Source organism: Heterobasidion irregulare (genome assembly GCF_000320585.1).
Source record: "Heterobasidion irregulare TC 32-1 unplaced genomic scaffold scaffold_08, whole genome shotgun sequence".
Lineage (NCBI taxonomy): Eukaryota > Fungi > Basidiomycota > Agaricomycetes > Russulales > Bondarzewiaceae > Heterobasidion > Heterobasidion irregulare.
In genome coordinates, this window is record NW_009258204.1 from 2,107,712 (window position 1) to 2,133,729 (window position 26,018).

At 51.1% G+C, this 26,018-nt stretch overlaps 8 protein-coding genes across 8 annotated transcripts; 2 read left to right on the forward strand and 6 right to left on the reverse strand.

Moving 5' to 3' along the window:
- Positions 1-66: 66 nt before the first annotated feature.
- Positions 67-2,103, forward strand: HETIRDRAFT_453771 (uncharacterized protein; the record flags this gene model as incomplete). Its single annotated transcript, XM_009551279.1, has 5 exons — positions 67-487; positions 587-747; positions 834-1,764; positions 1,855-1,961; positions 2,020-2,103. The coding sequence occupies 5 exons, from the start codon at positions 67-69 to the stop codon at positions 2,101-2,103; spliced, it is 1,704 nt and encodes a 567-aa protein (XP_009549574.1).
- Positions 2,104-2,736: 633 nt separating this feature from the next.
- HETIRDRAFT_50006 (uncharacterized protein) lies at positions 2,737-8,449 on the forward strand (the record flags this gene model as incomplete). The annotated part of the gene is made up of 15 exons (XM_009550467.1): positions 2,737-3,249; positions 3,312-3,506; positions 3,567-3,609; positions 3,662-3,686; positions 3,743-3,782; positions 3,876-4,091; positions 4,163-4,259; positions 7,321-7,369; positions 7,427-7,485; positions 7,538-7,664; positions 7,719-7,825; positions 7,876-8,014; positions 8,073-8,218; positions 8,275-8,319; positions 8,376-8,449. 15 exons carry the CDS (start codon positions 2,737-2,739, stop codon positions 8,447-8,449), a joined length of 1,875 nt encoding a protein of 624 aa, XP_009548762.1.
- A 682-nt stretch (positions 8,450-9,131) lies between these two features.
- Positions 9,132-12,151, reverse strand: HETIRDRAFT_49645 (uncharacterized protein; the record flags this gene model as incomplete). Its single annotated transcript, XM_009550458.1, has 6 exons — positions 9,132-10,127; positions 10,317-10,416; positions 10,445-10,740; positions 10,912-11,067; positions 11,617-11,923; positions 11,979-12,151. Coding segments are annotated over 6 exons (2,028 nt in total), but the record flags the coding sequence as incomplete, so codon positions are not given.
- Positions 12,152-12,688: 537 nt separating this feature from the next.
- HETIRDRAFT_441315 (uncharacterized protein) lies at positions 12,689-13,527 on the reverse strand. Its single transcript, XM_009551280.1, has one exon. The coding sequence runs from the start codon at positions 13,294-13,296 to the stop codon at positions 13,036-13,038; it is 261 nt and encodes an 86-aa protein (XP_009549575.1). The 5' UTR covers positions 13,297-13,527; the 3' UTR covers positions 12,689-13,035.
- On the reverse strand, positions 12,811-13,014 carry HETIRDRAFT_124920 (uncharacterized protein; the record flags this gene model as incomplete). The annotated part of the gene is made up of 1 exon (XM_009551281.1): positions 12,811-13,014. One exon carries the CDS (start codon positions 13,012-13,014, stop codon positions 12,811-12,813), a length of 204 nt encoding a protein of 67 aa, XP_009549576.1.
- A 910-nt stretch (positions 13,528-14,437) lies between the features above and the next one.
- On the reverse strand, positions 14,438-14,734 carry HETIRDRAFT_28535 (uncharacterized protein; the record flags this gene model as incomplete). The annotated part of the gene is made up of 1 exon (XM_009550435.1): positions 14,438-14,734. A coding segment is annotated over one exon (297 nt), but the record flags the coding sequence as incomplete, so codon positions are not given.
- A 1,654-nt stretch (positions 14,735-16,388) lies between these two features.
- Positions 16,389-19,211, reverse strand: HETIRDRAFT_117850 (uncharacterized protein; the record flags this gene model as incomplete). The annotated part of the gene is made up of 9 exons (XM_009551282.1): positions 16,389-16,566; positions 16,594-16,683; positions 16,792-16,852; positions 17,071-17,257; positions 17,713-18,030; positions 18,085-18,155; positions 18,238-18,423; positions 18,572-18,605; positions 19,011-19,211. The coding sequence occupies 9 exons, from the start codon at positions 19,209-19,211 to the stop codon at positions 16,389-16,391; spliced, it is 1,326 nt and encodes a 441-aa protein (XP_009549577.1).
- A 1,820-nt stretch (positions 19,212-21,031) lies between these two features.
- On the reverse strand, positions 21,032-22,907 carry HETIRDRAFT_387670 (uncharacterized protein; the record flags this gene model as incomplete). Its single annotated transcript, XM_009551283.1, has 3 exons — positions 21,032-21,851; positions 21,903-22,655; positions 22,709-22,907. 3 exons carry the CDS (start codon positions 22,905-22,907, stop codon positions 21,205-21,207), a joined length of 1,599 nt encoding a protein of 532 aa, XP_009549578.1. The 3' UTR covers positions 21,032-21,204.
- Positions 22,908-26,018: the final 3,111 nt, after the last annotated feature.

Consider the following 26,018-nt stretch of genomic DNA (forward strand, 5'->3'; position numbering starts at 1 on the left):
TCTGCCAATCCGGCCTCGACGTGTATCTGACCATTGAGCCTGCCCTGAACCTCTCACGTGTGTCACATGACTTGCGCGCCTTCGCTCTTCCTCCCTTCGCTCTCTGTCTCTGCTTTGCTATCGCCCATCCAAATGTCGGTCTCTCCTGAAAATGACACTAACTCAGTACCTCCTTCGAGCAGGGCCAGTCGAAGCCAGTTCACTCCTACCCCGGCTCTGTGGGCATACCTCCTCCACAAGCCCGGGTCTTCGCAGCGCACGCCCAGTGGGACATCTTTCCCTGCAAACACACAGATAGCACCGGTAGACAAGGCTGGGACCTCAACGCGCATACTCTTGCATGACACCCATGCCCGACTAGAGACATTCTCGGAGCGCGCGGGTAAGCTCGCGGACGGTGTTGACAAGGCGCAGCAGGCCCTCGTAAGAGCACAGCAGGAAATGGAAAGCGAGATGGAGAAGATGGGAGAGCACATTGGGAAACTAGGTGCGTCTATACCCTAAGGGCGGGCATCACGGAGGACACCCGTCTGCGTCAATATACGGTGACTATATGCGCATCGTACTGAGCTGAACGGTGGTATAGTCGAGCGCTATCGCAGCGACATTGAAAAGAAAATCGGCGAACCTGCACAGGCGTCCGCTCTGTCCGATATGCGAGCTGAGCTGGCCACAACACGAGCCGAGCTCACTGCGACAAACCGACGATTCGACACTGTCGACGCGAAAATGACCTCGCTCAACGCGGTACGCCTCGATCGTTCTACTTCAAAGTCTTGTTACGATGGGTGTCGCTGCTTGTCCGGGGCTGACGGGATCCGGTTCGATTCTAGCTCGCGCAGACTCAGTCGCAGGTTCTGCAAAACTTGCAAGAACACCAGATGCGCGCACTGGAACAGCACGCTCAGGTCGTCGCACTCATCACGCCACTCGTTCCTCTTCTGCAAGCCATTCCCCTTCAGGTGGAGGTTGCTCGGAATGCCGTGATCGAAGCCATGCAAAAACGCCCAGTCTCATGCGCATGTTCATGCTCTTCGTCCCACGCCTCTTCTCGGTCAGAGCTACGGTCTAATCGTTTATCCTCGCCTTCATCCGTAGAGGGAAATGAAGCAGCTCGGAGATCCAACAACACCTCATCCCTCAAAAGGCGTCGCATTGATGACTCGATGGCTCCACCTGCCAGTGTGGTACATGCACGCGCCTTTTCTGCTGCATTGCCGCCGCCCTCTCCACGTCGTCAAGCGACTCCATCGTCTGTTCCGAGGCATCCTTTCCCGGCCCCTCTCCTTAGGCTGGCATCTCACTCACTACGTCATGCACAATCAACCGCACCAAGGCGAGAGCAGGGGACTACAGCTGCCGCTCTCGATCGCACGCAGCTGCTGCGCCGCACGTCGTTACGAGGTCCCGCTCACCCTAGTCGACACGATCTCACCGAGACGCCCATGTCTGTTTCTCGGGATCTTGGTGTGACCCCCAACCAAAGGCAGAACTTATCCTCCGGGCGTGCGCGAGGCACTCCTGATCCCTGTCAATTTGTTCAAGGTTCGTCCACGGCTACAGTTTTGGTGGCTCATAATGCTCCAATGGAGCGCGAGGGAGGTCCACGAATGGATCATCGATCACCTTTGTTTGGTGGACGAATTCTCCGCTCCATGCAGGCAAGGTTGTCCACACCTATACCACACCGCTTTCCCGACCTTCGGGCTGGTGGTAAACCGCGTCACTCCTTCCGAGTCCCGGGGATGCAGACCGATGAGCATGGTGCGCTAGATTATCTTCAATCTCGCACTTATTGAGCTTATTGTGCTGTCGCACTAGGTACGTCGCGCGAACAATTGACGAGCCCTTTAGGGCGTTTGTCAACAGCATACCACACGGCCTCGTCATTCCCACAGACGGAGGAAACACTTCTACCACCCAGCTTGCGTGAACGAAAGCGCGAAATTTTGAATCTGCCAGTGAGTGCCAGTCCCTTCCATCTTGTAGGCTCTTTGATGACTGATGGCCGTGCTGCAGGATGCCCCAAGGAGACGCTTCATCCCGTTAGAAGATGACGATGATCATGAGATAGACAAAGAGGGCAGCGAAGCCTTTGTGTGATACGTGTGCGGGATGATAACGGAAATGTGGTCAGGGGAGCATGGCATGCCGTTATGGATTTTCGTGTTCCTACTCCAGGTCAGCAAGCCTTTTTCTGCTTTTGTGGTGAAATGACAAATTTCTCGAGTAGCGCCCATCAGAGCGCCAATGCAACCTAACTTAGAGCACAGACATCATACACTTTTGCAGCTACGAAATCTCTCAGCTTCGATTGTAATGCACTTACGCTTTGATCTCAGAGCTTTGTGACTGATGCATCTCCATGGAGTTCGTGGTGCTTTGACCGGACACGTGCCTGTTCTTCCGATGAGCTGAAACTGACCGACTGACCCATGGCATCAAGCGATCTTCGTTTTTAATCCTCAGACGCCCACCGTGACCAGCGCCAGGATGACCATTTTGATCGTCGAAGCCTGTTGATTACAATTAGAACCCCCGGAAGCCTTCCCGCTGAAGGAGAGCATGCGCGAGACTGGCCTGAGTCTTGTCCATTATCGAGTCAACCCTGTAGGTGCACCGGTAAGTACGGCGAAAGGCGGCAAATTGAGCGCTCAAGGCGGAAGCTGCCTCGGCTGTTATAAGAGAGCAGAGCCCGATCCTAGGCAGACAACTTAACTTTCCTGCGTTAGCTCCATGACTGCCTCGTTAGAGCTGCCTCCTAGACCGACTGGTCTTCCCACACTCGAAAGTCTCAACGCGACCGTCCCTTCTGACGTTTCTCCAGAGTCCGTATCCCAATCATGGCTGGAGAAATTGTCTGCTACGCTGTCTGCGCAAACCTTTGACGATCTTGACGAGCTCTTCATCTCTTCCGCCACATGGAAAGACATCCTCGCGCTCACCTGGGACTTCCGCTCTGTCCGCACGCTCCCCAGCATCCGCACCATGCTTGCCGCCCGTGCCGGCCTGCAGAAGTTCTCCGTCCAGGCGATCACGGCAGAAGAAGGCGCTGAGGCGCGCGGCGCTTTCAAGTCCCTGCTGGTCCGACCGTTCCCGGATACCGCGTGGGTGCAGTTCGGGTTCGCCGTCGTGACCGGGATCGGGCAGGGAACCGGCACCGCACGACTCGTCCCGACCGGGGATGGGACTTGGAAAGCGTGGACGGTGTTTACGAGCATCGATCAGCTGAGAGACTTCCCGGAGAAGGTGCGTAATCATGGATCGTCGTCGTTCACAGTGGGGTGCAGATCCATACAATTACGTGGTAGGTGGGCGCTGCGCGTCTCGTCGGTCCTGTGGTGGACTGGGTAGACAGGCGCGCTCGTGAGCTCGACTTTGTGGATAGCCAGCCGACTGTTCTGATCATTGGCGGCGGCCATGTGGGACTCGAGCTGGCTGCGCGTTTGAAGTACTCTGATATCTCAGCCCTTGTTGTGGAGAAGGCGCCTCGTATTGGAGATAGTGTGAGTGGACCGCATTGAAACATGGCCCCTTTCAAATAGCGAGTTGACCGTCTTTGACAGTGGCGCCATCGTTATGATTGCCTTTGCTTGCACGATCCAGTTTGTACGCATTCGACATCCGGTATAGCGATCATGAGCTGATGGTCTTTTCACAGGGTTCAATCATATGCCTTACCTTCCGTTCGTACCTCACTTAACAATGGAAGCAAGTGCGGGGCCTCACCGCATGCGCATAGATTCCCCTCTACATGGCCCCGCTATCCTCCTAGTAAAAAAGTATGTCAATGGGCGACTTTTCTGTGGCGCGTTCTTTGCGAAATCGGCTGCGCGCGATGTAGATATTGACTTGTGCCTTTCTCGTATCTGGAGATTGCTAGTTGGCTTGAAGCCTACGCAGAGAACCTAGACCTCAATGTTTGGACTTCGACCAACACCCAAACCATCAAGTGGAATGAAGGAACGAAAGACTGGACAGTTACCGTGACTCGGTCGGATGGCAGACAGAGAATATTGTCGCCGAAGTATGTCATATTTGCCCATGGTTCTGGTGGTGGAGTTGCAAACATGCCTGATATACCACAGAAGGTACGTCCCAAATCCGGTTCTAGTTGTCGAGGCCCGTGAACAGGAAGCCTGATGTCGGATGAGCGATACAGGAAGCATTTAGAGGTCAGGTGTACCATTCGTCAGAATTTAGATCAGGAAAATATTTCAAAGGGAAGAAGGCAATCGTAGTTGGCGCGTGCAACTCAGGTGCGAGCAAGAGTTCCGCGATGCCCTCCGTTTTTAAACCGTCTAGATAAGGTCACGATATTGCTGCCGATTTCTATCGCAACGGAGCAGATGTCACGATGCACGTTGATTACTCTCTACGCAGAAAGGTCTGACTGACATCTAGTGGCATTTAGGGTTCAACGCTCCGAGACATATGTTATATCTGCGCAGGCTCTGGCCCAACTCTTGACCTGTGCGTATCCTTTGATGTGAAGATGTTTCCAAATGGTTCTGATAATGCCGCCAGCGGCTCAATACCTCGAGAACGGACCTCCTACTGAAGTCGCAGATCGCTTCAACGCGTCAATGCCACACTATCTCGTCCGACTAGTGCAAGCGCGCGTGGCTGACCGAATTGCGAACACTGTTGACAAGTACATTCCGATATTTAACAAAACCAAAGCTGTTCGCTTAGACCTCCTGAACACAGAGAATTGCGCGAAAGTCTGAAGAAAACTAACTTTGCGCTAACCATGGGGTTAGAAGGAGCTGGTCTCTTTGCACTGTTGGCAGAACGCCGCGGAGGATATTACATCAGTGCGCAATGCTGCATTACCTTGCATGCACAATCTATATTGACGTGCTGCATAGACGTCGGTGCCAGCGAGCTTGTTGCCGACGGGAGTATCAAGGTCAAGCAAGGCAGCGGTATCTCCCGATACACATCGAAGGGTTTGGTGTTTGATGATGGAGCCGAATTAGATGCAGATGTTGTTGTTTTCGCGACTGGGTGAGAGTTTCCGTCTATACTTATGCTGTTCAATCTATCCTTATAACATCGCTCAGGTACGGAGATGCGCGTGACCTTGCACACCAACTGTGCGAGCCTGCGGTTGCAAGTAAGCTTGGGGACATGTGGGGAGTTGATGAGGAGGGAGAGTTGCGGGGCGTGTGGCGCAATTCCGGCCATCCTCAGCTCTTCTTTGGCATGGGTAAGCGCGTTGTCACGACCGTCATCTCCGAATGGACAGCACCAATCTGAAATTTATACTTCTGAAAGGCAACTTTGCGATGGGACGGCAATATTCTACTTACTTGGCTCTGCGTGAGTGGCTCTGTGACGATACTGGTACTAATCTGACACGCTTTCAATCAGAAATCAAAGCGATGGAAGAAGGGCTTATGGGAGACAGGTACACCATTGAGCGACAATACTGTGAAAAGTTGTAAGGAGCCAAATTACAAGGTGTTGTACGCCATGAAGAAGTTCAGCGAGCACTCATGCTTCTCAAAGAGACGAGATTGTGAACAGTATTATACACATGGGCCTCGGCGATCGGGCATCAGCCTGATTTTTCCATGATCACGACATTCAGCTAGTGTATCATCTCACGAATGAGCTGATCGACGCCATAATTGCGATAGGTGTTACAATGGCTTTCCAGGTAATATATACACAGTACTTGTTCTTTGCTGATGGCGCCCTTAAGATATCCTTTTCGCTTGGCCGTTGATAGTGGTAAGATCGTTATCAAAGACTCGACATAGCTTGTGTCGCCTTGTTTCTCATCATGTCCTTTGATCTTCCCGCGTGTCCAACTGCCCTTCCAACTCTTGATTTACTCAACGCCGAGGTCCCGTCAGATGTAGCTGTCGATCTTGTCGCGTCGACATGGCTTGAGAAACTTTCCAATGTCCTCTTCACGCGTGACTTTGCCAAACTAGATGACCTGCTGCTTCCCACCGCTACTTGGAAGGATATCCTAGCGTTGACTTGGGATTTCCGCTCTGTCCGCTCACTTCCAAGCATCCGAACCATGTTATCTTCACAGGTCGCGTCCCAAGGATTCTCTACGAGACCGCTTACTTCGGAGGAGCATTTGGAGGCGCATGGAATACTCGAGCCAGTTTTATCTCGTCCATTTCCAGATGTAGCATGGATCCAGTTCGGATTCGTTGCTGAAACGAACATTGGAAGCGGTATTAGCATCGCACGACTGGTCCCTACCGCCAACGGTGCGTGGCTTGCCTGGACTGTGTTCACCTCCCTTGACAAGCTGCAAGATTTTCCCGAGAGGGTTTGTGTCTCACGTTTCAGACTCCGATCTCGAGTTAACGTCAGTCGATCGTCCATCATCACAGGTGTCATCATCGCGATTTGAAGGTCCCGACTTCAACTGGGCCCAGCGACGTGCTCGAGAGAGAGAATTCGTCGACACCCAGCCGACAGTCGTAGTCATCGGCGCAGGGCACATTGGGCTTCAGGTTGCCGCGCGCCTCCAATACCTGGAAGTCGCAACGCTCGTATTAGAGAAACTGCCTCGGGTGGGAGACGTTGTGCGTATTCACCGGTTTCCATCAGACTTTCCTTCTAAATATCACTGACAGTGGCGCGAACGCTATGACCGGTTATGCCTTCATGACCCACTCTGTGAGGGACAGCCAGTTCCTCAGATGATAATCTTTGCTGAAAAAAATTCTGCACCTCAGGGTTCAATCAATTGGCTTACCTCCCGTCTGTGGCTTTCTCTTGATTTTCTGTCACCAATTGTCTGAGAGATGTGAAGCTTTCCCACAACCTGGCCGAAATATCCTCCAGGAAAGAAAGTCAGTGTCTATTTTGCTTCAGTTGCCTGAACCATCATGCATCATTTCTGATTGCTACTCGTCATCAGATAGGCAGCTGGCTAGAGTCTTATGCGGAAAGCTTGGACCTCAACGTTTGGACGTCTGCCTCTACGAGTAGCATCGTCTGGAACAAGACTAAGAAGGATTGGACAGTCAATGTGACACGCTCTGACGGCACACAGCGTGTCCTGACACCTAAATATGTTGTCTTTGCTCACGGGACGGGGGGCGGTGTCCCCAATATCCCGCATATAGCAGGCCGAGTAAAGAGCCACTAGAGAAAATAAATTTCCAGCCTTACTGATTATTGACTTACGCAGGAAGCCTTCAAGGGGATTGCAATCCATTCTGAAGATTTCAAATCTGGCCAAGAATTTCAAGGCAAGAAGGCGGTGGTGGTTGGTGCTTGCAACTCCGGTCGGTCTACACAAGGCGCCACTCTGAGACTCTTCAAACACTGATTTTCCCCAAGGCCACGATATTGCCCATGACTTGTACGACTATGGCGCGGATGTTACAATGTAAGCTCATGCATCGTATACTGCAAACCGTCTAAAACTACTTCTTTGCCCTTGCAGGTTTCAAAGGTCGACCACGTATGTCATCTCTGCGAAGGCGTTGGCGATGCAATTGAAGGGTAAATTTGATTCCTTCTTATCGAGATTACTGCTCACTATCCACCAACTAAGCCTCACATTACGTGGAAAACGGTCCACCTACTGAGGTTGCTGACCGCCTTGGCGCATCAATTCCGCACTTCATTGTGCGCTTGCTACAAGGTCGCGCTGCGCAACGTATCGCCGACACAGTCGACAAGTGAGCTCCTTTCACAAATATTTTCTACGCTCTACTACAACTTCCTGATCACAGGGAACTTCATGACAATCTGAGAAAAGTGGGTTTCGGATTGTCTTTGGGCGTGGATGGTGGTGGAATCATTTCGCTTTTGACCACACGTAGAGGGGGATTCTATATGAGTAAGTGAGGGTGTTTGTTTCGCTCTTCGTCTTTGTAACCTCTTCCGCAGACGTCGGTACTAGTCAGCTCATTGCTGACGGGCGTATTAAACTCAAGCACGGAAGCGCAATCTCGCGTTTCTCATCTAATGGCTTATACTTCGAGGATGGCACCCATTTGGACGCAGAAGTTGTTATTTTTGCTACGGGGTGAGCATGTCCTCATCACTCAATGATGGATTTTTTATACAGGTGTTTGAACTTTGAGGTATGGCGACGCGCGCGATCTAGCGCACGAGCTTTGTGAGCCTGAGGTTGTAGACAAAGTCGGTGAGGTATGGGGGATAGACAAGGAAGGAGAGTTGAACGGTGTATGGCGCGACTCCGGACACCCACATTTATTCTTTGCACAAGGTGAGATGTTTCCGATAGACATTTCCCCAGTTTGACTGATGAAGATCACTTTGGAGGGAATTTTGTCTTAGCGAGACAATACTCTGCGTATCTGGCTCTCCGTGAGATATTGAAACCCTTTTGTTTGTCCAAAAAACTTACATCTTACTGTGAGCAGAAATCAAAGCAAGCGAGGAAGGCCTCATAAGCGCAAGATACACAATTCACAAGCAATACGGGCAAGGTACTTGATTTATGACGTACGGGAAGATAAATGTTGCTATACACAAGGCCGACCGGGAGTTTCGTTTCGGTCGTTCACAAATTGTACATTAGACAACTGCCCATAAGAAAAAGGTTGGAGGTGAGATCCAACTCAAGCACTGAAACAAACCGTTTGTGCGGTTCGGATCTTTGTATTTATGTGGACCTTCCAACCCTTCGACGCCAACATGCGAGCAGCGATAATGGCATATGGCAACCGTCAAACGATGCTGCATGTGAGTGCACGATGCTTCTGTGATAGCAGTAACAAGGCGTGGTAGAAGTTTTCGGAAAGAATCATCAAAAAGTTGATATACCACGATATATCGTGACTATGTACCGATCTATGATACACAAAGCTCAAGAGCACAACACTAAGACAAAGACACGATATTAGGACACACCATTCGCACGTCGCAACTATATAGTGCCGTTCTGTCAAAGATACAGAGGACGTAGCTAAACCAAGTCATAAATATTGCGAAGACGGAAAGAAATGAATGGGAAGTGAAGGAAGGAGTGATAAAGTCAGAAAATGAAAATGTGGTCGCACAATTGGTCCGAACCTGCCTCGCCCATTACACAGCACACAGCATACACCTCGTCTTCAACTTCGGCGCCTTATCCAATGATACAGCCCCGCTGGTCGGCACGCACAATGAACGACGTGTTACGACTCGAGCGCAGGTGGTTCCGGGGGAGTAGACGGCGCACTCAGACTCGCTGTAGCAAGCGACCCGGTAGATCCACCGTTGAACATAGCCTTAAGTGCCAGGTCGTTCCTATGCTGTCGCACTCTCTCCACCTCATCTGCTCCACCCGTCATCTTGAGTTTCTTTCCTCCAATGAAACCCTTTAGCTCGGCTTCAAACTCGTCGGCTTTGCTCGCGAGTTCACGCTCCCTAGTCTTCTGGTTTGCTGCGATGGCCTTCATGCGTCGTTCTGGGTCTACAGCGGCACCTTTGATCTCGAGCATAACCGTGCTGAGCCCTCCATGGCCTTCGTCCATGGGTGGTGGTTTGAACCCTCGCGACCGGATGCCTTTCGCGCCACCTTGACCACGAATTGTGATGACCTTCTCGACGTGGCCGTATACCTCGAGAACTGCCTTGTGATCTTCCAACAAGTCAGCAAGGAACTCTTCTTGGTGGTTCAGGAACTGCTGCTCTTCGACGATGCTCTGCAGCTCTTCCTCCCATGTCTTCTTCCACATCGGCTTGATCGTCTTGATGTGCTCCTTCAAGCTGTCCAATTCCGCCGCGACAGCATCGACGTCCTGCTTGATCGCCTTGAGCACATGCGGCTTCGGCGACACGTGCCGTTTGAGGACATCGTCCTTCACGCTCTCGACAGTATCTTGCAACTCCTCCATCTTGGTCAGCGCGTTTTGACTCCTGATATCCAGCTTCGTCTTCCCGGTGTCTATATATGCTCGTGCCCCGGGAACCTGTGCTGACGCCATTTGGCGCACTTTCTGTGTTTGCGATCGCAGCGCACCGAGCGACTCCTTCGTCTGCTTTGAGAACTCTGAATATAGCTGGCGCATGATACCCAGGTCGCGCCTCAGGTTCTGCACCTCGTCAAACTGCGTCCTGAGGTCCGTAACAACGCGGTTAGAGTACTCTGACATGACGGATGCACCGGTCATTTGAGGTTGCAGCATCGACTGCCCTGTCATCTGAGGGAAAATCGGTTGATGAGTCGGACTGTCATCGCGCACCATCCGCGAGAGGCGGCGTGCGACGCTCTGGAGTTGGCGATCGGTAGGGCGCATAGCGGATGGTGGTGATGGAGGGCTTTCGGGAAAGGGTTGAGTCATGGGGATCACTACAGACGCGCGCCGGTTTTCCGACACCGCATTCCTCAGATCGCGCAGTTCCTGAGAGAGGCCAGAAATTTGGATGTCAATATGTTGCTTGATCTGGTCAAGTGCTAAAGCCGCCATCGCTGATAAGCTAAGTCCATAGGTTGAATTTACGACACTCACGTTCGATGTTCAGCGACAACAGACATTTATCTTTCACTTCGTCCATGTCCTCCAGCTCATACTGCACTCCACTTGATGGGTCGCGAATATAGATGGCGGGAAAGTTTTCCTGCCCGGGATTGTACGCGAACTTGTCGACAAACAACATCCTCAGCGAAGGGAACGACAGTCCAGGCTCAATTGTGGCTTTCTTCACTTCCCTGCCTACCTGCAAGAATGCAGCGATGGGGCCGGGGGGCATTTCAGATGGTGGAGGCGGAACAGGCGGTTGTTCGATCACCGGTGGAGGCTCCTTGACGACTTCGGGTTCCGGAGGCTCAGGCGTTGGCGTGCGCGGTAGTGGAGGGATCGGAGGCCGCTCCTCCTCGATCTCCGACAAAGGGGATGGCCCGCGCGAACGCGTCATGCTCCGCTCTCTCTTCTTCGCAACGGGCTGCCGCTCTTCATCCGCTTCGGTGAGCACGGCTAGCTCGCCAGCAGTGAGCGTGTTGGAAGCCGCGAGGGACCGTCGATTGGGATGCCCGCTTCCCATGCCGGAGCGGTCGCGAGGCGTGCCGGTCATTTTGGAGATATTGTACGTCGAGAAGCGTTTCGAAGCACGCCGTTCGAGAGCATCGCTCTTCTTGAGCGCAGCAAGGGAGCTTGCGACGCCTGGGGCAGTGAGGGAGTCCAAAGGTGGGGTATCAAGTGATGGCGGCGGAGAGTAAGATCCAGCTCGATCCAATATTCCGTTTGGCTCGCCCGGAGGCGTGTCGGGGGGTGCTACTTCGTCTATGACGACTGTAGGAGGCGGCATAGGCTTGTCGACGAGAGAGTATCGTTTAACATTTGCAGGTACTTGGGATTTGCGAGTGGCGGGAACGGGGGTAGCATCCCCGTCCTGTTGGTCAAGGTGGGTGCGAGGGGGGCTTTGTGGAGGAGAAGTCAAGAGTTGAGGTAGCGGTGGTGGTGGAATGTCCGGCGTCGAGAGCTGTCGCCGTGATTGAGATGTAGAAGAGCGATCTGGGCGGGAGCTGGGTTCTGGGCTGGGAGTCGCCTCAACGACTCTAGGAGAAAAGCCGCCTACAAATGCATCTTCTCCATTAGGCGGCGCATCATGAGATGGGGTGTCCCTTCTTCGGGACGACGTCGACGCTGTGTGTGCACTTCTGCGAGACTGACTTTCTACCGCGGTCTCGGTGGTGGCTGTGGAAGTGGCGCTCGATGTCGATTTGGCGGTGTCGCGACGTGAGACTCTATCAGAGCGAGATACTCGGCCGCTGTCAGTGCGGCTGTGACCTGAAGCGTCGGAGCGATGTCGAGGGCCAGAAACGATTTGGCGAAAGACAGACTGCTTTCCGCGCAAACCTTGAAGCAAGCTCGTGATGATGGCGCGTACTTTGGGGAGGTACTTGTCGAGGTTCTTTGAGTTGGCGTCTTCCGAAAGGCAGTCCTCGAGGACGCCTCGCAAGTCCTCGGGTACATTCATCAGCTCCCTTTGCGACGGTTAGAGATCTGGACCACGCGATGATCAACACGAGGATGACGCACGACATATCGATGTTATAAGCTGCAAACGCGGCAACGGCGGCATTGAAATCATTCCCTAAGCGCACGTAGACATCGCTGACCTCCTCCTCCGATGCTTGTTGATTACTCCATTTCGTGAGCGACTCCAGTAGCTGTTTTATGGATACGAGGAGGCGTGTGACGGCAGATTCGACTGCCGGCTATGCTTGACATGAGCCGGATGAAATACAATGAATTTAAGCAGCCAAACATACGTTTGCGCGAGATTTGCTAGAGCGCTCGCCCTTGGACGATGAAGATACAGATGAAGATACAGATCTGTTGTCATGCCGAGATGGATGTGAGGAGTATGAAGACGACGTTGTTGATGGCGGATGGGCCTGCTTGACAGACATCGCGAGCGACGACGAGGATGAAGACGATAATTGGTCCGGTCAACGCCAGCCTCTCATTAGATTATGTAAGTGGTCGCCCCTACTCCACCATGGCCCCGCAGCTGGCGCGACTTGTCGAGTAGGCTGCTCGCTCACTCCCTCGTCATCACCATTGCCCCATCTTAGCGAATTGCGTCCAATCGAGCTATTGACGGACCCTGAGTCCATTTTAGGGAACATAACAAACTCACGCATTGAAGCGTTAACGCAAGGCTCTTGTACAAGATAGTATAGCAGGTCCAGGTAGGTCCCTTATACACAGAACGACTATCTTCTGCGTAAATAAGTAGGCCCTATCATACAGGGCACTGGCACACCGTCGAAGATAACAAATCCAAAAATCAGGGTATCTCCTTGACATAACAAGACCTATCAAGACGAAGACAACACAACAAACTCGCGACACCAGCCTATCAGTTCTATCTATGTTTGGTCGGGCACTCGACGCTCACGCTTTTTACTATCGCTGTGATCTTACCCGGAGCGTCGTCCCACTTGATGGGCCCATGAGCCCACTCTGCCGTCCCTTGGGGACTGCTCGCGTCCCATATACCAAGCTGTATGCGTGCTGTGTGCGCTGGATAATGCAGCTTGCCGCCCTTGCGCGTTTGTTCTGATGACATGTCAGCAGCTGGCATAGGCGTTCAAACCTGTATGTTGCATCGACGTACCTGGCGTGAGCGTCCGGAGGACGTGTCCGTCCACACCCCACTGGACTCGTTCGGCACTCCAGTCGATGGTATACAGATGTCTATCTCCAACCGATGCTCGAAATGTGGAGGGGAAATCTTCAACGCTCCCAAACACGCCCCATAGCGGCTTTGTGTCGCTCGGACTTGGCGCGTAGACGTTAGTTTGCCAATGATTTGGATCGGCTCCCAGGAGCTCGACATCGAGTTCATCATGCTCGTCCGCTAAAGACCGTCAATATTATGTCAGTGAACTAATCGCGCTCAAGACTTTTTCTTTTTTCAGGTTACCTATCAGTATCATGGCGGTGACCACACCGGCGACAGTGGGCGCAATCACTTCAAATGCGACCTTACCATGTCTATGCAGTGTTTGAGTCAGCCTCTCCACAAAGATACAGCTGTCACGTACGAGATAAGGAATGTCGAGTTCACCGTTGCCCCATCTGCGAGTTTGTCATTGACCTCACCGCTCTTGGTCACCTTGCCTCGAGGCTTTTGCATGAACAGTTGCAAACCGCCACTCCCCACCTCGTACGATCCGTCAGGGCTGATGGATACAAATGGCTCAGAGCTATGGGATCCGCGGCGGGCAACAGATCCGTCAGCAAATGTAGTATGGAATGGTGTGCATCCACCGGGGGCGCGATGAAGATGTAATGAGTACGCCGTGCGAAGGAAGATGGACGATAAGACAAGGGCGAGTAGAAAAAACATGAAAACAGGCTCGACGTGGAGAAGTTGAACTTTTTGAGGATGCTCAAACAAGGAGAGCGATGTCTTCCGAGCCTGTTGAACAGACTTGAACAGACGCGATGTGATCACGTGTAAGATATGGGGAGTAGCGTGACTGCAGAATCCGGGTTTTCTGTTCATTTCCAATACCTGCACCGTGCAGTACATGATACGCACAGTATTGGCGGATAGAGGAAGGTTGCAGAGTCCTGTGGATGATGCTTAAATACAATGTTCCAGTGGAAGCATATTACTTCGCCACATCAAGCACAGAGGAAGATGATGATCACTCGAAGAAAATGTATATCCACGGACAAGTAGGTCGAACGAACCAAGGATGCAACTAAACGATGGTCTCCCCATTTCGTCTCGCCTCCTGCATTTTCTCCTTCATCGCCTGAATGTATCTCTCCCTCAAAGCCCTCTGCTCCGAGATCTTCTTCAGAATCGACCCTCTCTGGGCCGTCAGCCCATCGCGCCATGACCAATTTTTGGTGTTCTTCTTCGTCTGCATCAGAAGGAACGTCTTCACCATGTCCTTCGCGCCTTGCGGCTGGTACGTCTCCTCGATGAACTGCTCGTGCTTCTTCCGCTCCTCTGCGCTCATATCTTCCATAGCCTGTGGGTAATAGAAAGGCTCGACGAGACCGACTACCGCACGCTTGTAGGTTCGGTAAGACTTGGTCGCCGTCCATGAGGCATTCCAAGCACGAGTGATGGGTGACAAGTAGTTGTCAGTGCGGATATATGTCGTCTGCACGCCGTACACGGAGGCGAGATACGACCGCACGTCCGTTTTCGTCACAGACATGGGAATGCGGAACGTCGCCTCGTATGGGTTGTAAGGTTGTCCAGGAGGAGTGTGGTTGCGAACGAGACGGAAGATGATGTTTGGGAGGTACACTTTTTGCCCGATGACACGAGTCTCCTGGGTACCGTCCGCCAATGCAGCCTCGCGCGCGCCACGAACGCGCATCCGGCGGGCGTTGAGCTTTTCTAACCATTCGCCTTCAGTAGGTTCCCGCCCATCAGGGCCCATGAGGTCTCCCTTCGCGAGTGCACGCTGGTAGCGAGCGAATTCCGTGGGCGTCAAGCCATCGGCTGTCGCGTCAGATTGACCTAGCGCGACAGTAGGTCGTTTCCTCAGACGACGGAGACGCACTGCGCGAGGAGTTGACGCAGTTCGAGCCGCCGCTGCAGCATCGGGAATGGTGGCATAGCAGCGACGAAAGACGGGAAACATGGTGAGTTAGACAGATATGTTGTGTCAAGCGCAAATGTCGAGAGAGTGTTTGGTGTTGCTTGGCTCCTCCTGAGGCCCAGCTGTCGAGATCGGCTCTTTCCATACCGCGACATCTGGGGAATCACTCTCTTGTATTATGCTCTAATTAGTTCTATTTATGCATAATTATGAATAATTAGGATTAGAGATTATTTGCCTACCCCCCTCCTAAACCTGCTCTAATTAGACATAATCTTCCTAAATTAGAAATTATTAGGATTGATTATAACTTGAAATTTCGGAATAATAATAATAAATAAAGCATCACAGTTCTCATAGCCTTCTTATAGAGTCATGTTTATTAGAGCACTAGTTAGATACCTAAACACAAAATATACCTTACTACAAGCTTGCCTTTTGCCAGAGTTAAACCAACAACCTCATGTATATAAGCACCTAGAACAGATGCTCTAAGCCACTGGGCCATGAGGTCTAATGTATTAACTTGGTAATCTAAATAAGTAGATATAATATAGGCAATCTCAACATCTCTGATTTTATTCAACATTTATCTTTTTTCTGTCTTACAAATAAACAGGTCAATAAATACCCAAAAGGTCAGGTTTTTCAGGATTTAGTTTAAACACCAGCTAACAAGATAATAAACCAATGGAAAATAAATTATGGCATTTGCACAATTTTAGAATATATAAAACTATAACAGAGTGTGATATTCAATGGGACTTTACTAGTATAGACAATGCTACCTTAACTTGCAACTTTGATCAAAAACATGATTATGAATAATTAGCTATAATTAACTCAAATTAGTATTATTAATGATTATCAATAATTCAGATCCAATAAGAGAGAGGAGTTTTCCAAATGGCCACTGGTGAGGTGAAGGGTAGAAACAAGGGTATATATATATCATGCCTATATATAAATAAGTACAAGATTGTTAGAGATGATCTTCATATGCTTGGTGCACATATTTTCTATATGGCAGGCAAATATGTCATTCTAGCACCATATACCAACATAATCATCTTTTCCATAGCCCAATAGCTAGAGGAAAATATCAAGTTTGAGCATCTTCTATATAACAAGGCAATAAACAATGTAGATGGCACTGAAAATTATAATACCAATGGCAATAATAATTGTGTGCTGTATGAGACAGTATTGACCACTGTACTGATAGACAAGGTCTGTGAGGCTATATATAGCATGTTTCTAAGCCTAATCCACATATCATGTTCTATATTAACTAGTAGCAGGCATCAGCTAACAATAGCAACTTTAATGATCTTGTATGCAAGGCCAAGGGTACTGAGGTCTTTACAGCCTCTCATAGTAGCTGCCAAGCTCCCAACAAAGTGGCTGGCACAAATCTCCATAAATTAGGTATGAGTTCCTTCGTTCGTGGTAAGTTTGCGAGCGTCTTCATGCGCTTCCAAAAGTCCAAGTAAGTCTCCTTACTCGACACCTTCGCATAAGCATCCTCCGAGACTTCCACCCCAGTCGATCTGCACAGAAAAAGGTCAAACACTGACCCGGACTGTGGGGACCAAGACTCATGAATCGAGGGCAAGATACCACAAAACAGGATCCATCCCATCTCGTGTGAAGGTGTCGCCTTCATTCTACATCAGCAAATCGGCAGATCCCTTAGGTGGTCTGAGATGTCTGATCTCTGTCTGAGAGTTCTGAGGGCTTCTGTCGCCTCTGGGCATTCTGAACTCAGACATTACTCAGAACTATCCAGAATGATAAACAGGAATTGAGAACTGGCAGTAGCATACTTGTAAAGTACTAGAATGCAAGCCAGTGATCTTATCATAAAGATGCTAATTACACATGAGCCTGCACTTGTCTTGTATGAGCGTGGGCACAGGTGGGCGGCGGCATTGAAAGAAGACGAGCCCGAGCTTGTCTTGTGCAAGCGTGGGCAGGGATCGGCGGCAGCAGCGAGAGGATCCGAGTTGGTAGAAGGCGAGATCAGACGAGATAAGGCCGTGCTCGTCTCGTACGAACGCGGGCAGAGATGGTAGGCGGCAGCGGTGGCGAGACAAGAGGAGGCATGCACTCGTCGTACAAAAGGAGGCATGCGCTCATCGTATAAGAGGAGGCATGCGCTCGTCTAACAAGACGAGCGTGGGCAGAGGTGGTGGTGGTGGGCGGCGGCGGCGAGACCAAACGAGGCGAGGCCGCGCTTGTCTTGCACGAGAACAGGCAGAGGTGTTAGGCGGTGATGGCAGCAAGACAAGATGAGGTGTGCACACGCTTGTCATACAAGACAAGCGCGGGCGGAGATGGTGGGAGAAGGACAGGCATGCACTTGTCTTGAACAAGTACAGACAGAGGCGGTGTTGGACGGCGGCGGTGGCGAGACAAGAGGAGGCATGCACATGCTCGTCATAAAAGACAAGCACGGGCAAAGGGGGTGGCGCTGGACGGCATCGGCGGCGAGATAAGACGAGCGCGAGCAGAGGCGGTGGTGGACGGCGGCGGGGAGAGCAAGCAGGGCAGCAAAGATGTGGCAGCGGCACGTGCCATCGCCACGTCAATGCGTCGTCGTTGCGCACGCTGCGCTCTGCCTCTTGCTCTCACCACCGCCCACTCCCCCCGCCCGCACTCATTTTGTCTCATTTTCTCTCGATGCCGCCACCCACCTGCGACCGCGCCCATACCCTCTCGCTACCGCTGCCAATCCCCTGCTCGCGCTCGCACAAGATGAGAGCTCTCGATGCCCTGCACCCACGCTCATACAAGACAAGTGTGAGCTTGTATCCTCTCGCTGCCGCCACCCACCCCTTCCCACACTCGTATCCTCTTGCTGCCGTTGCTGATCTCCACCTGCGCTCGCCAAGACGAGTGCAGATGTGGCCTCTTTCAATGCCGCTGCCCACCTTGCCTGCGCTCGTATCCTCTCGCTGCTGCCGCCCACCCTGTCCGCACTCGTACCCTCTCGCTGCTGACGCTGATCCCACCTGCGCTTGCACAAGATGAGTGCGGGCTTGTCTTCTTTTAATACCGCCACCCACCTGCGCCCGCAAGTGTGGGCCTGTATCCTCTTGCTGCCGCCGCCCACCTTGCCTGTGCTCGTGCTCTCTCGCTGCCGCCGCCGATCCTCACCGCCCGCGCTCGCACAGGACGAGTGCGTGCTCGTATTCTTTTGCTGTCGCCGCCCACCTTACCTGCGCTCATATCCTCTTGCTGCCGCTGCCCACCTCGCTTGCGCTCGTACCCTCTCGCTGCCGCTGCCAATCCTAGCCACCCATGCTTGCACAAGACGAGTGCGGGCTCGTGTTCTCTTGCTGCTGCTGCCCACCTTGCCTGCACTTGTGCTCTCTCACTGCCACTGCCAATGCTAGCCACCCACGCTTGCACAAGACGAGTGTGGGCTCATGTTCTCTTGCTGCCGCTTCCCCCCCTGCCCGCACCCGTACCCTTTCGTTGACCCTCTCGTTGCCGTGCGCAGACTGTCGAGCCTCAAACAGAGTCCAAGATGGAGGACTATGTGCCACTCACAATCCGGTGTGCTCATTTTAGATGCCGGGCTGTCCTTTGTTCGTAGTATTTTGCATACAGTAGAATGATAATATTTTGATGGTAATAATGTTGTATGAAATACCTGTGTGAGGCTGCAGATGGGGTCTGAGCTAATGACCAAATCTCTGACTATTGTTCTGGATGAGCTCTGACTGGTCTGAACTAAGACAGATGCAGAAAGGTAACCTCCTGACAGCAGAGTCTTGTTCTGACCTCTGATTGGTCTGAGCCATCTGAGTTCAGAACAATCAGAAGCTCTCAGACCTGGATCAGACATCGGCCGATTTCCTGATGCTAAGCAACGCAGGTCCGTCTTCGATGTCATTCAAAAAGCCGAGCTTCAATAGTCTGCAGAAGGTGTAATTTTCCGTGTTCCATGACTTTAAAGGCGGATTCCGTTCTCATCCTGCAAGCATACGAAAGGCAAAATCCACAGGAAACCTTCGAGGTCGTGGTGATATTGACGCTTCATCTTGCCCTCCCAGTACTCCTCGTTGAGCAGAGCCAAAGCCATGAAGGGCATGGTCCCAATGTGACAACTCCCGTCATGACGCGACTGCCCGAAGATCGTCGCCGGCTCCCAGTCGATCAAGAAACTGAGCTCGTGCTCATCGGCCATGAGATTCGACAACCTGGGCTTGATATCTTGGATTCCCAGCTCTCAAAGAGCATAGTGGCCTGAGCCCTCTGCATTAATAGTCGTCAACACCAAACCAAAAACACACACACCGCGTGCGCAATCAAGCCACGCTTTCAAGAACGCCTCGCCGACCAACGCGGTGATAGGTCTCGGTCGGGAAAACACAGCCAGCCGAGGAATATGAGTAGGAGACCGGCGCTCGGATGATCCAAGACCGAGCATTTTTCGGATATGTCCCGTCGAATACTCAGGAAAGTCGTGCGTGGAAAGAAAATTTGGACGACGAGCGAGGTGATTGTTGCTTTTACTGAGTACGCCCAAACGTGATTCCTCTCGCCAGTAAAAATTCATTGTTACTTCTCGGAGCTTTTCGGATGTTTTGAAAACCGTAGTTTCATCGTCAGTCGGGCGACGCTGGCTAGAACTCTCAGAAACCGCCAGAGCCGCAGTGGCATAGAAAATAGATGTGCCTCGCCCAGCTAGGCCATGTGCCCGATGCACTTGCCGAGTCGTGTCGATCGTAATCTCAGCCGACCCACCTGAAGGGATTCCAAATGACGGGAACACAAAATTCCTGGCTAGGACAAAACGATAGCCTCTAGAAATCTTTCTTGAGGGAAATGGCCTTGGACCGCGGATCTAGCGTAGTGTTGAAACCCTAGTCCTCCAGCTCGAACCGCTGAAACGCGAAGAGCAGAATTAGGAAGCGCGGAAAGTCTTGTATCAAGTTGATGCCTTCCGTCTGGATAACTTGTCTATCGTACCACCATATCCATATCATTCGTCTGAAACATGAAATGAGAAAGGACCATGCAGCAGGAATAAAATCCCCAATTTTACCGATGAGGAGTAGCTTGATTGCGTGGTTCATACACGGCCCCCTTGATAGCATGTCGGCGCCATACAGCGCGCACCGTACAATAGGAGACGATGGATTCTCTAGTGTTTCGGCTTCAATTTCGTCTTGCTTCGAAGTTGCCCCTGCTATACAAATGTGAGAGCAGATTGCCAGCCAGAATGAACACGTTGTATTACCAAAGACTATCAACAAACACCATATACGAACGTACCTGGCACAATCAGCTGAGCTGCAGCGAGAGAGACCAAGACCACCCCAGGACTGCGAAAGGCCTGATGACCGCGATCTGGCTGGATATATGCGCGGTCATTTTGGTGGAAAAGAATGTGGAGATCGTCGTTTACAGGACGAGTATCGGAGATATTGACCTTGTGTAGTTTCTTCAGTGCCTCATTGGCGAGGTCGGCGAAGGCCCAATGTCTGCTCCGTTCGTCGAATCTTGATGTGCAGCTTCAGATTGACTGTGAACGCTTGATCTCGAACAGGGCGGGAGACAGACTTGCTAGTGTACAAGCCTTTGCTTCATATCCTCGCTGTTGCAGATTGGAAGCACCCCTTCGAGGCATGATTGCAAGACGCTCAAGCCCGCATCATTCGGAGCAGCATTTGTGTCGATGAGACATCGCTCGAGAAAATACTGCAGCATGTCATCGAATTTGCGCTGTTCATGTTTCACGAGGTCGTGGGCAATCCGGCTTCTGGCATCCGATTCCTCCTTAATCGAGTACGGCCAGTGTGCCCGTCGTTCGTATGCAAGCGGTATGCAAGCATGGTGCCGTTTGTACGTGTAGCGTGACTTTCCTGCTCAGAACATGATCGACGCCGGTCCACTTTGTGATCAGATTTCTGTTTGCTTCGTACTGATGATTGCACTCGTGGTTACCGATCTGTGGACAAAATTTCTGAGTGTGTCGAACCACTGCAGATCGGACCAGAATATCCGAAAAAAACGTAGTTTTATGTGTAACAGCGAGTATACTCTACTTCAACCGCACCCTATTTGAGACGGAGTATAAGATGTGGGGATGGTATAGTATCAGGTGTGCGTGCCAGCCTTCCAAGTCACAAGCTTCATACCAATCATCATGCCCAGGACACTAAGAAGGAAACCGCTCAAAAGCCGTCAGGCACATACTTCTTTAGATACAACAAGTGTCCGCTGTCGTCCTCTGCCGCCATCTTTATCCTAGCCCAAAATTCTGCATAAACATCGCCAGGGTTAAGTACCGATGTTGCTAGTTCCATATTTCCCTTGATGGCTGCGGCTATGGCCTCATCGGTAAGTGGCGATCGCCAGTTATTGTCGATGCGCTGTACAAATTGATCAAATATGACCCATTCCCATTTATACGAAGAGGTCGCCTTGGGTATTTGGGTCGGGTCTGTGCGGAGATTCCTCAAGAAATCGCTCTTTTCTCTTCTGCAGATGGTGTAATCGTCCGTGTTCCACGACTCGAGCAGATACGTGACCATATTACCATCCTTGTACTGCAAGCATACATATGGCAAAATCCACAGGAAGCCTTCGAGGTCGTGATGATATTGGCGCTTGATCTTACCGGCCCAATATCGCTTGTTGAGTAGTTCTAAGGCCATGAAGGGCACTGTCCCAGTGCGATCGCACCCGTCGTGCTTTGATATTCCCTCGATCGTGGCGAGATCCCAGTCGTTCAGGATACCACGATTCTGGTCATTGATCATCACATTTGACAGGCTGAGATCGCTATGTTGAATACCCAGTGTCCAAAGAGCAAAGTGGCCTGCACCTTTGGGTCAGTATTTGTCGCCACTGAGACGAAAGCTTGACGCACAGCGGACGCAATCCAGATATGCTTTCATGAACTCCTCCCCGCCCAATGCGATAATAGGGTCCAATTTGAGGAAGATGGCAAGCCGAAGGATACGAGTAGCCCGCCGTCCATCAGGCCACGTCAGACGAAGCGCATCCCTGATATGGTTTGTCGAATGTTCAGGGAAGTCGTGCTCGAGGTACATCTTCGGAAGATGTTCCACGATATCTAGATTGCCCTCCCCTCGTTTATACGCCTCACTGATAATGCGGCCTTCGCTCAAGCGTGATTCTTCCGGCCAATAGATCTTGACTACCACTTCCTGATCCTTGTCAGGGGTTGCGAATGATATATCATCGACAGCCACGGGTCCCTTGCCAGAGCCTTGAGGTATGCCAGAACCTCTGGTCAGAGGAGCCTTCGTACACGCAGTACCACTGAAAACAGATGTGCCTCGTCCCACCAGGCTATATACGTGGTAAACTGGAGATTTCGTCAGGACAGTGGTCTCAACCGGTGCGCTGACAGACAGTTCAGGTGGCGGAAACACGAAACGCGATTCTGGAAGGAAACAATTGCTTTTATGAACTTTCTTGAGACCATGGACGATCTCGGACTGGGGGTCTAGGATGGTGTTGAACCCCCAGTCCTCGAGCTTGAACCTCTGAAACGCGAAGAGCAGGATCAGAAAGCGCGGAAGATCTTGAACGAAGTTGATTCCTTGAGTCTGGATCGCGCCTTGTCTGTCGTACCACCATATCCACATAACATCGTCTGGGGCAAAAAATGAGGAACCTCCCGCGACAAGAAGATTCATCGTGTCTCACCAATGACAAGTACATTGATGGCGTGGTTGACGCATGGCCCCCGTGACAACATCTCAACGCCATACAATCCGCACTGGACGATAGGCGGTTCCGGACGCTCCACGGGTTCCATTCCGACTTCGACTTCCTGCGCGATGGGTGCCGATGAGGCGCTCAGAGGTTGATTCGCTAAGGCACTAATACCACGAGTGTTGTGCATCTTCGGTGGAACCGAGTTCGCACTTCTTCCTCGAGGCTTCTTGTTTGCGCGTGCACTCGAGCTCGCACTTGTCGCTCGAGGCCTCTTTCCACCGCCACCTGAATTTGCACCCGTCGCTTCAGATCTGTCGCCATCTGGATGAGCTTCCACACTGGTCGCTCCGGAAGGATCTAGAACGGGATTGAACAGGTTCCATATGTTTTGCTGAGGTTCACGGACGGTCCCAAAACCGGAGTATTTGAGGGGCGGCGGCGTCAACGTCTTTGCAACTCGCTTGAACTCGAAAACACAGAGAATCTGCGACCACTCGAACGCGGTGCGAAGCTGTTCAGGAGCGGGCCCAGTGGCATGCCGCCATTGCATTTTAATAGAGTCACTTGCGTCCCGAGCTGCAGCCAGGGAGACCACAACCACATCGGGGCTACGATCAGACACATCACTATTGTGGTATCCCTCTATCCTTTTTAGATTGTTTCTATAGAAGAGTATCCCAAGATCGTCATTCGCGGAACGAACGTTGGGCACCTTGACGCTGCGTAGGTTCTGGAGCGCTAAATTGAAAAGCTTGACAAAAGGTCGATATCTGTCTTGTTCGGTGCCTCCAGTTACGCAGCTATGTAATTGTCTCTCAATCCTTGATTTAATTAGTGTGGACGAAGGACGCACTATTCTGTCAGCTGGCTCATTATCTCGACATTATTGCAGATTGGAAGCACCGCTTCGAGGTATGGTTGCAAGAAAGTCGAGCTCGTATTCTTTGAAGCAGGAGTTTGGCCGTGAAGACATTGCTTGAGAAAGTACGCTAGCATGTCATCGACATTGCATTTCTCATGTTTTTCGAGGTCGTTCGCAATCCACTCTGCACTGTTGAACCAAGCAATCAGCGAGTAGACAATAGTCTCTGAGACGTCGCAGTTGCATAACCTACATGTAGTCCTCATATCCTTCGCTGATAGCGTTCGACAACGATCCCATGTTGTTCGAAGGAGCGGCGTCGAGTTTCAATGCAGCGAACGTTCAACGTAAGCCGCCGATGGTGTAACTGGCCTCAATAGGTCAGGTGTCAGCATTGCCACCGGCAAGGAATTGGAAGCCATGATCAAGAACGACTTATTGAAGGATGCCGATTTCAAGGAGCGGAAAATAATGCTGGTAGGGCGCAGGGGGATTTTTTCAACAGTCTCCCCCTGCTCCTTCGGATCTCAAGGACCAGGTCTCAAATTGAGACGACATTTCATGACGTCACAAGTGATTCCCCCCCGCCTCCTCCCGCCTCCTTGTCATTGGCCACCCTCACTCGAGCCTTGACGCATGTCGTCCTACAACAGATGGATATTGCTTAGAGCTGTTCCGTGCAGCGCTGAGCGCGCTATGGCCAAGACTAAGACTAGGACTGGGTGGCTCGTCCGAAGGGCAATATGCCTTCAAAGTTCAAATGCTGGCACATGTGATAAAGTTCAAGCCATTTCAGGAAGACTATTGGTGGTGCTGGCACTGAAAGAAAACGTGAAATTTGTGCTGACAAAAGGGCCAAAATCCTCCAATTTTGGATGGGACCATATCTACGCATATGCCCAACGCTTCGACAACATATCATATCTGCTGTTCACCAAGTGGTGGCACTGCCCATGATAGCTGGCGTCTGCCCCGGATCATCTTCATGTATATGACCACAGCAGACGCTGGCAGGTAGGAGACGATGAAGGCAAATCCTATTCATTTGCGTGCAAGCATGGTTGTGGCAGTGTAGCCAGGTCCTTGTCGTGATGGGTGCCGGCCGGCTCACTTCTCTTTTCTAACTTCTGTTTGCCTCCTGCTGATCAATGCAATAGAGGTTGCCGATATGCACGTAGTACTGAGGTACAGGCAGAAGATCCTCCAAGTCGAGTTTTCATGACATTCGAATTGCACCCGGTCCATCCTGAGCGATCCCGCATACCTGCACGGCGCATCAAACAGTGTGGGTGAGATTATGATGTGGAACATTCATGTGTAATTGTACTGGAAGGGCTATGGACAATTTCTCGAGCGTGTCGAACTGAGGAAATAAAGAGGGTACTTCAATTTGAGACTGAGCAGACCTAGTTGAAACAGAGTATAAGTCAAAGGCCATAAATCAATCGTCACATCCAGGACAGCAAGATGGAAATCGATCAAAAGCTGTCAGACACCCCCCCCCCCCTAAAGACGACATCTGCATCCCTTTGATTGTAGCCCAAAAGTCTGCATAAATATCCCTCAGCACAAGTACCGTCGTTTTCGGATCTGCCTCCGCCTGCTCCTTACAGAAGACACCTCTTTTCTCCCTCGGTGTAGCTGGTGATTGATTGCACACGCCAGCCATTCAAGATGTGTTGTACAATGGATGAGATACGAGCCACTCCCACTTATACAGACGAATCACCTAGGGTGCCTCCAGCGGTGCTCTCTGGAGCATTGCCAAGAAATCACGCTTGGATGCTCTGGAGGATGAGTAGTCTCCCATGGTCCACAGATTGCGAATTGGTGGACGCTCAATCAAGTCGCTGTGTTTGTACCGCAGGCGTGCAAATGGTACAATCTACAGGAAGCCTTCGAGGCCGTGGTGATACTGGCGCTTGATCTTGGAGCATCAATACACATTCCTCTCTTTCTACATCCCTTGTAAAAGTAACTGGAAATCCAATAAAAGAGCTACAAGATAATGGTACAGGCATACATGAAGGAGAGTAATATGCTAAAACAGCATAGAATATGTCACATCTTTACCTTCTCACTGATAGAGTAATAGTACTTACTATTTCTTACTACTAATTAAAGACTTTCTGGTATAGAATTAGTACTAATATTATGAAATTAGAAACTATCTTTTTAGCCACAGAAAGAAGTGGTTCCCAATTTGGAAATTCAATCCAATGCTCACAATGTGTTGCTCCTAATTAGGAAATTAGATACTTTTAGATGCTATTAACACTTTTAGATACTTTGAGACATTATTAGATATAATCCAGAGCTAATACAGATGTATTATCATAGTTTCACCCTTTTCTTTTGAAGGCATCTGTTATGATCATGACTTATTGGGCCTTTATAGCAGTTTATACTGATAGGACCATCACAATTACCAGGTGG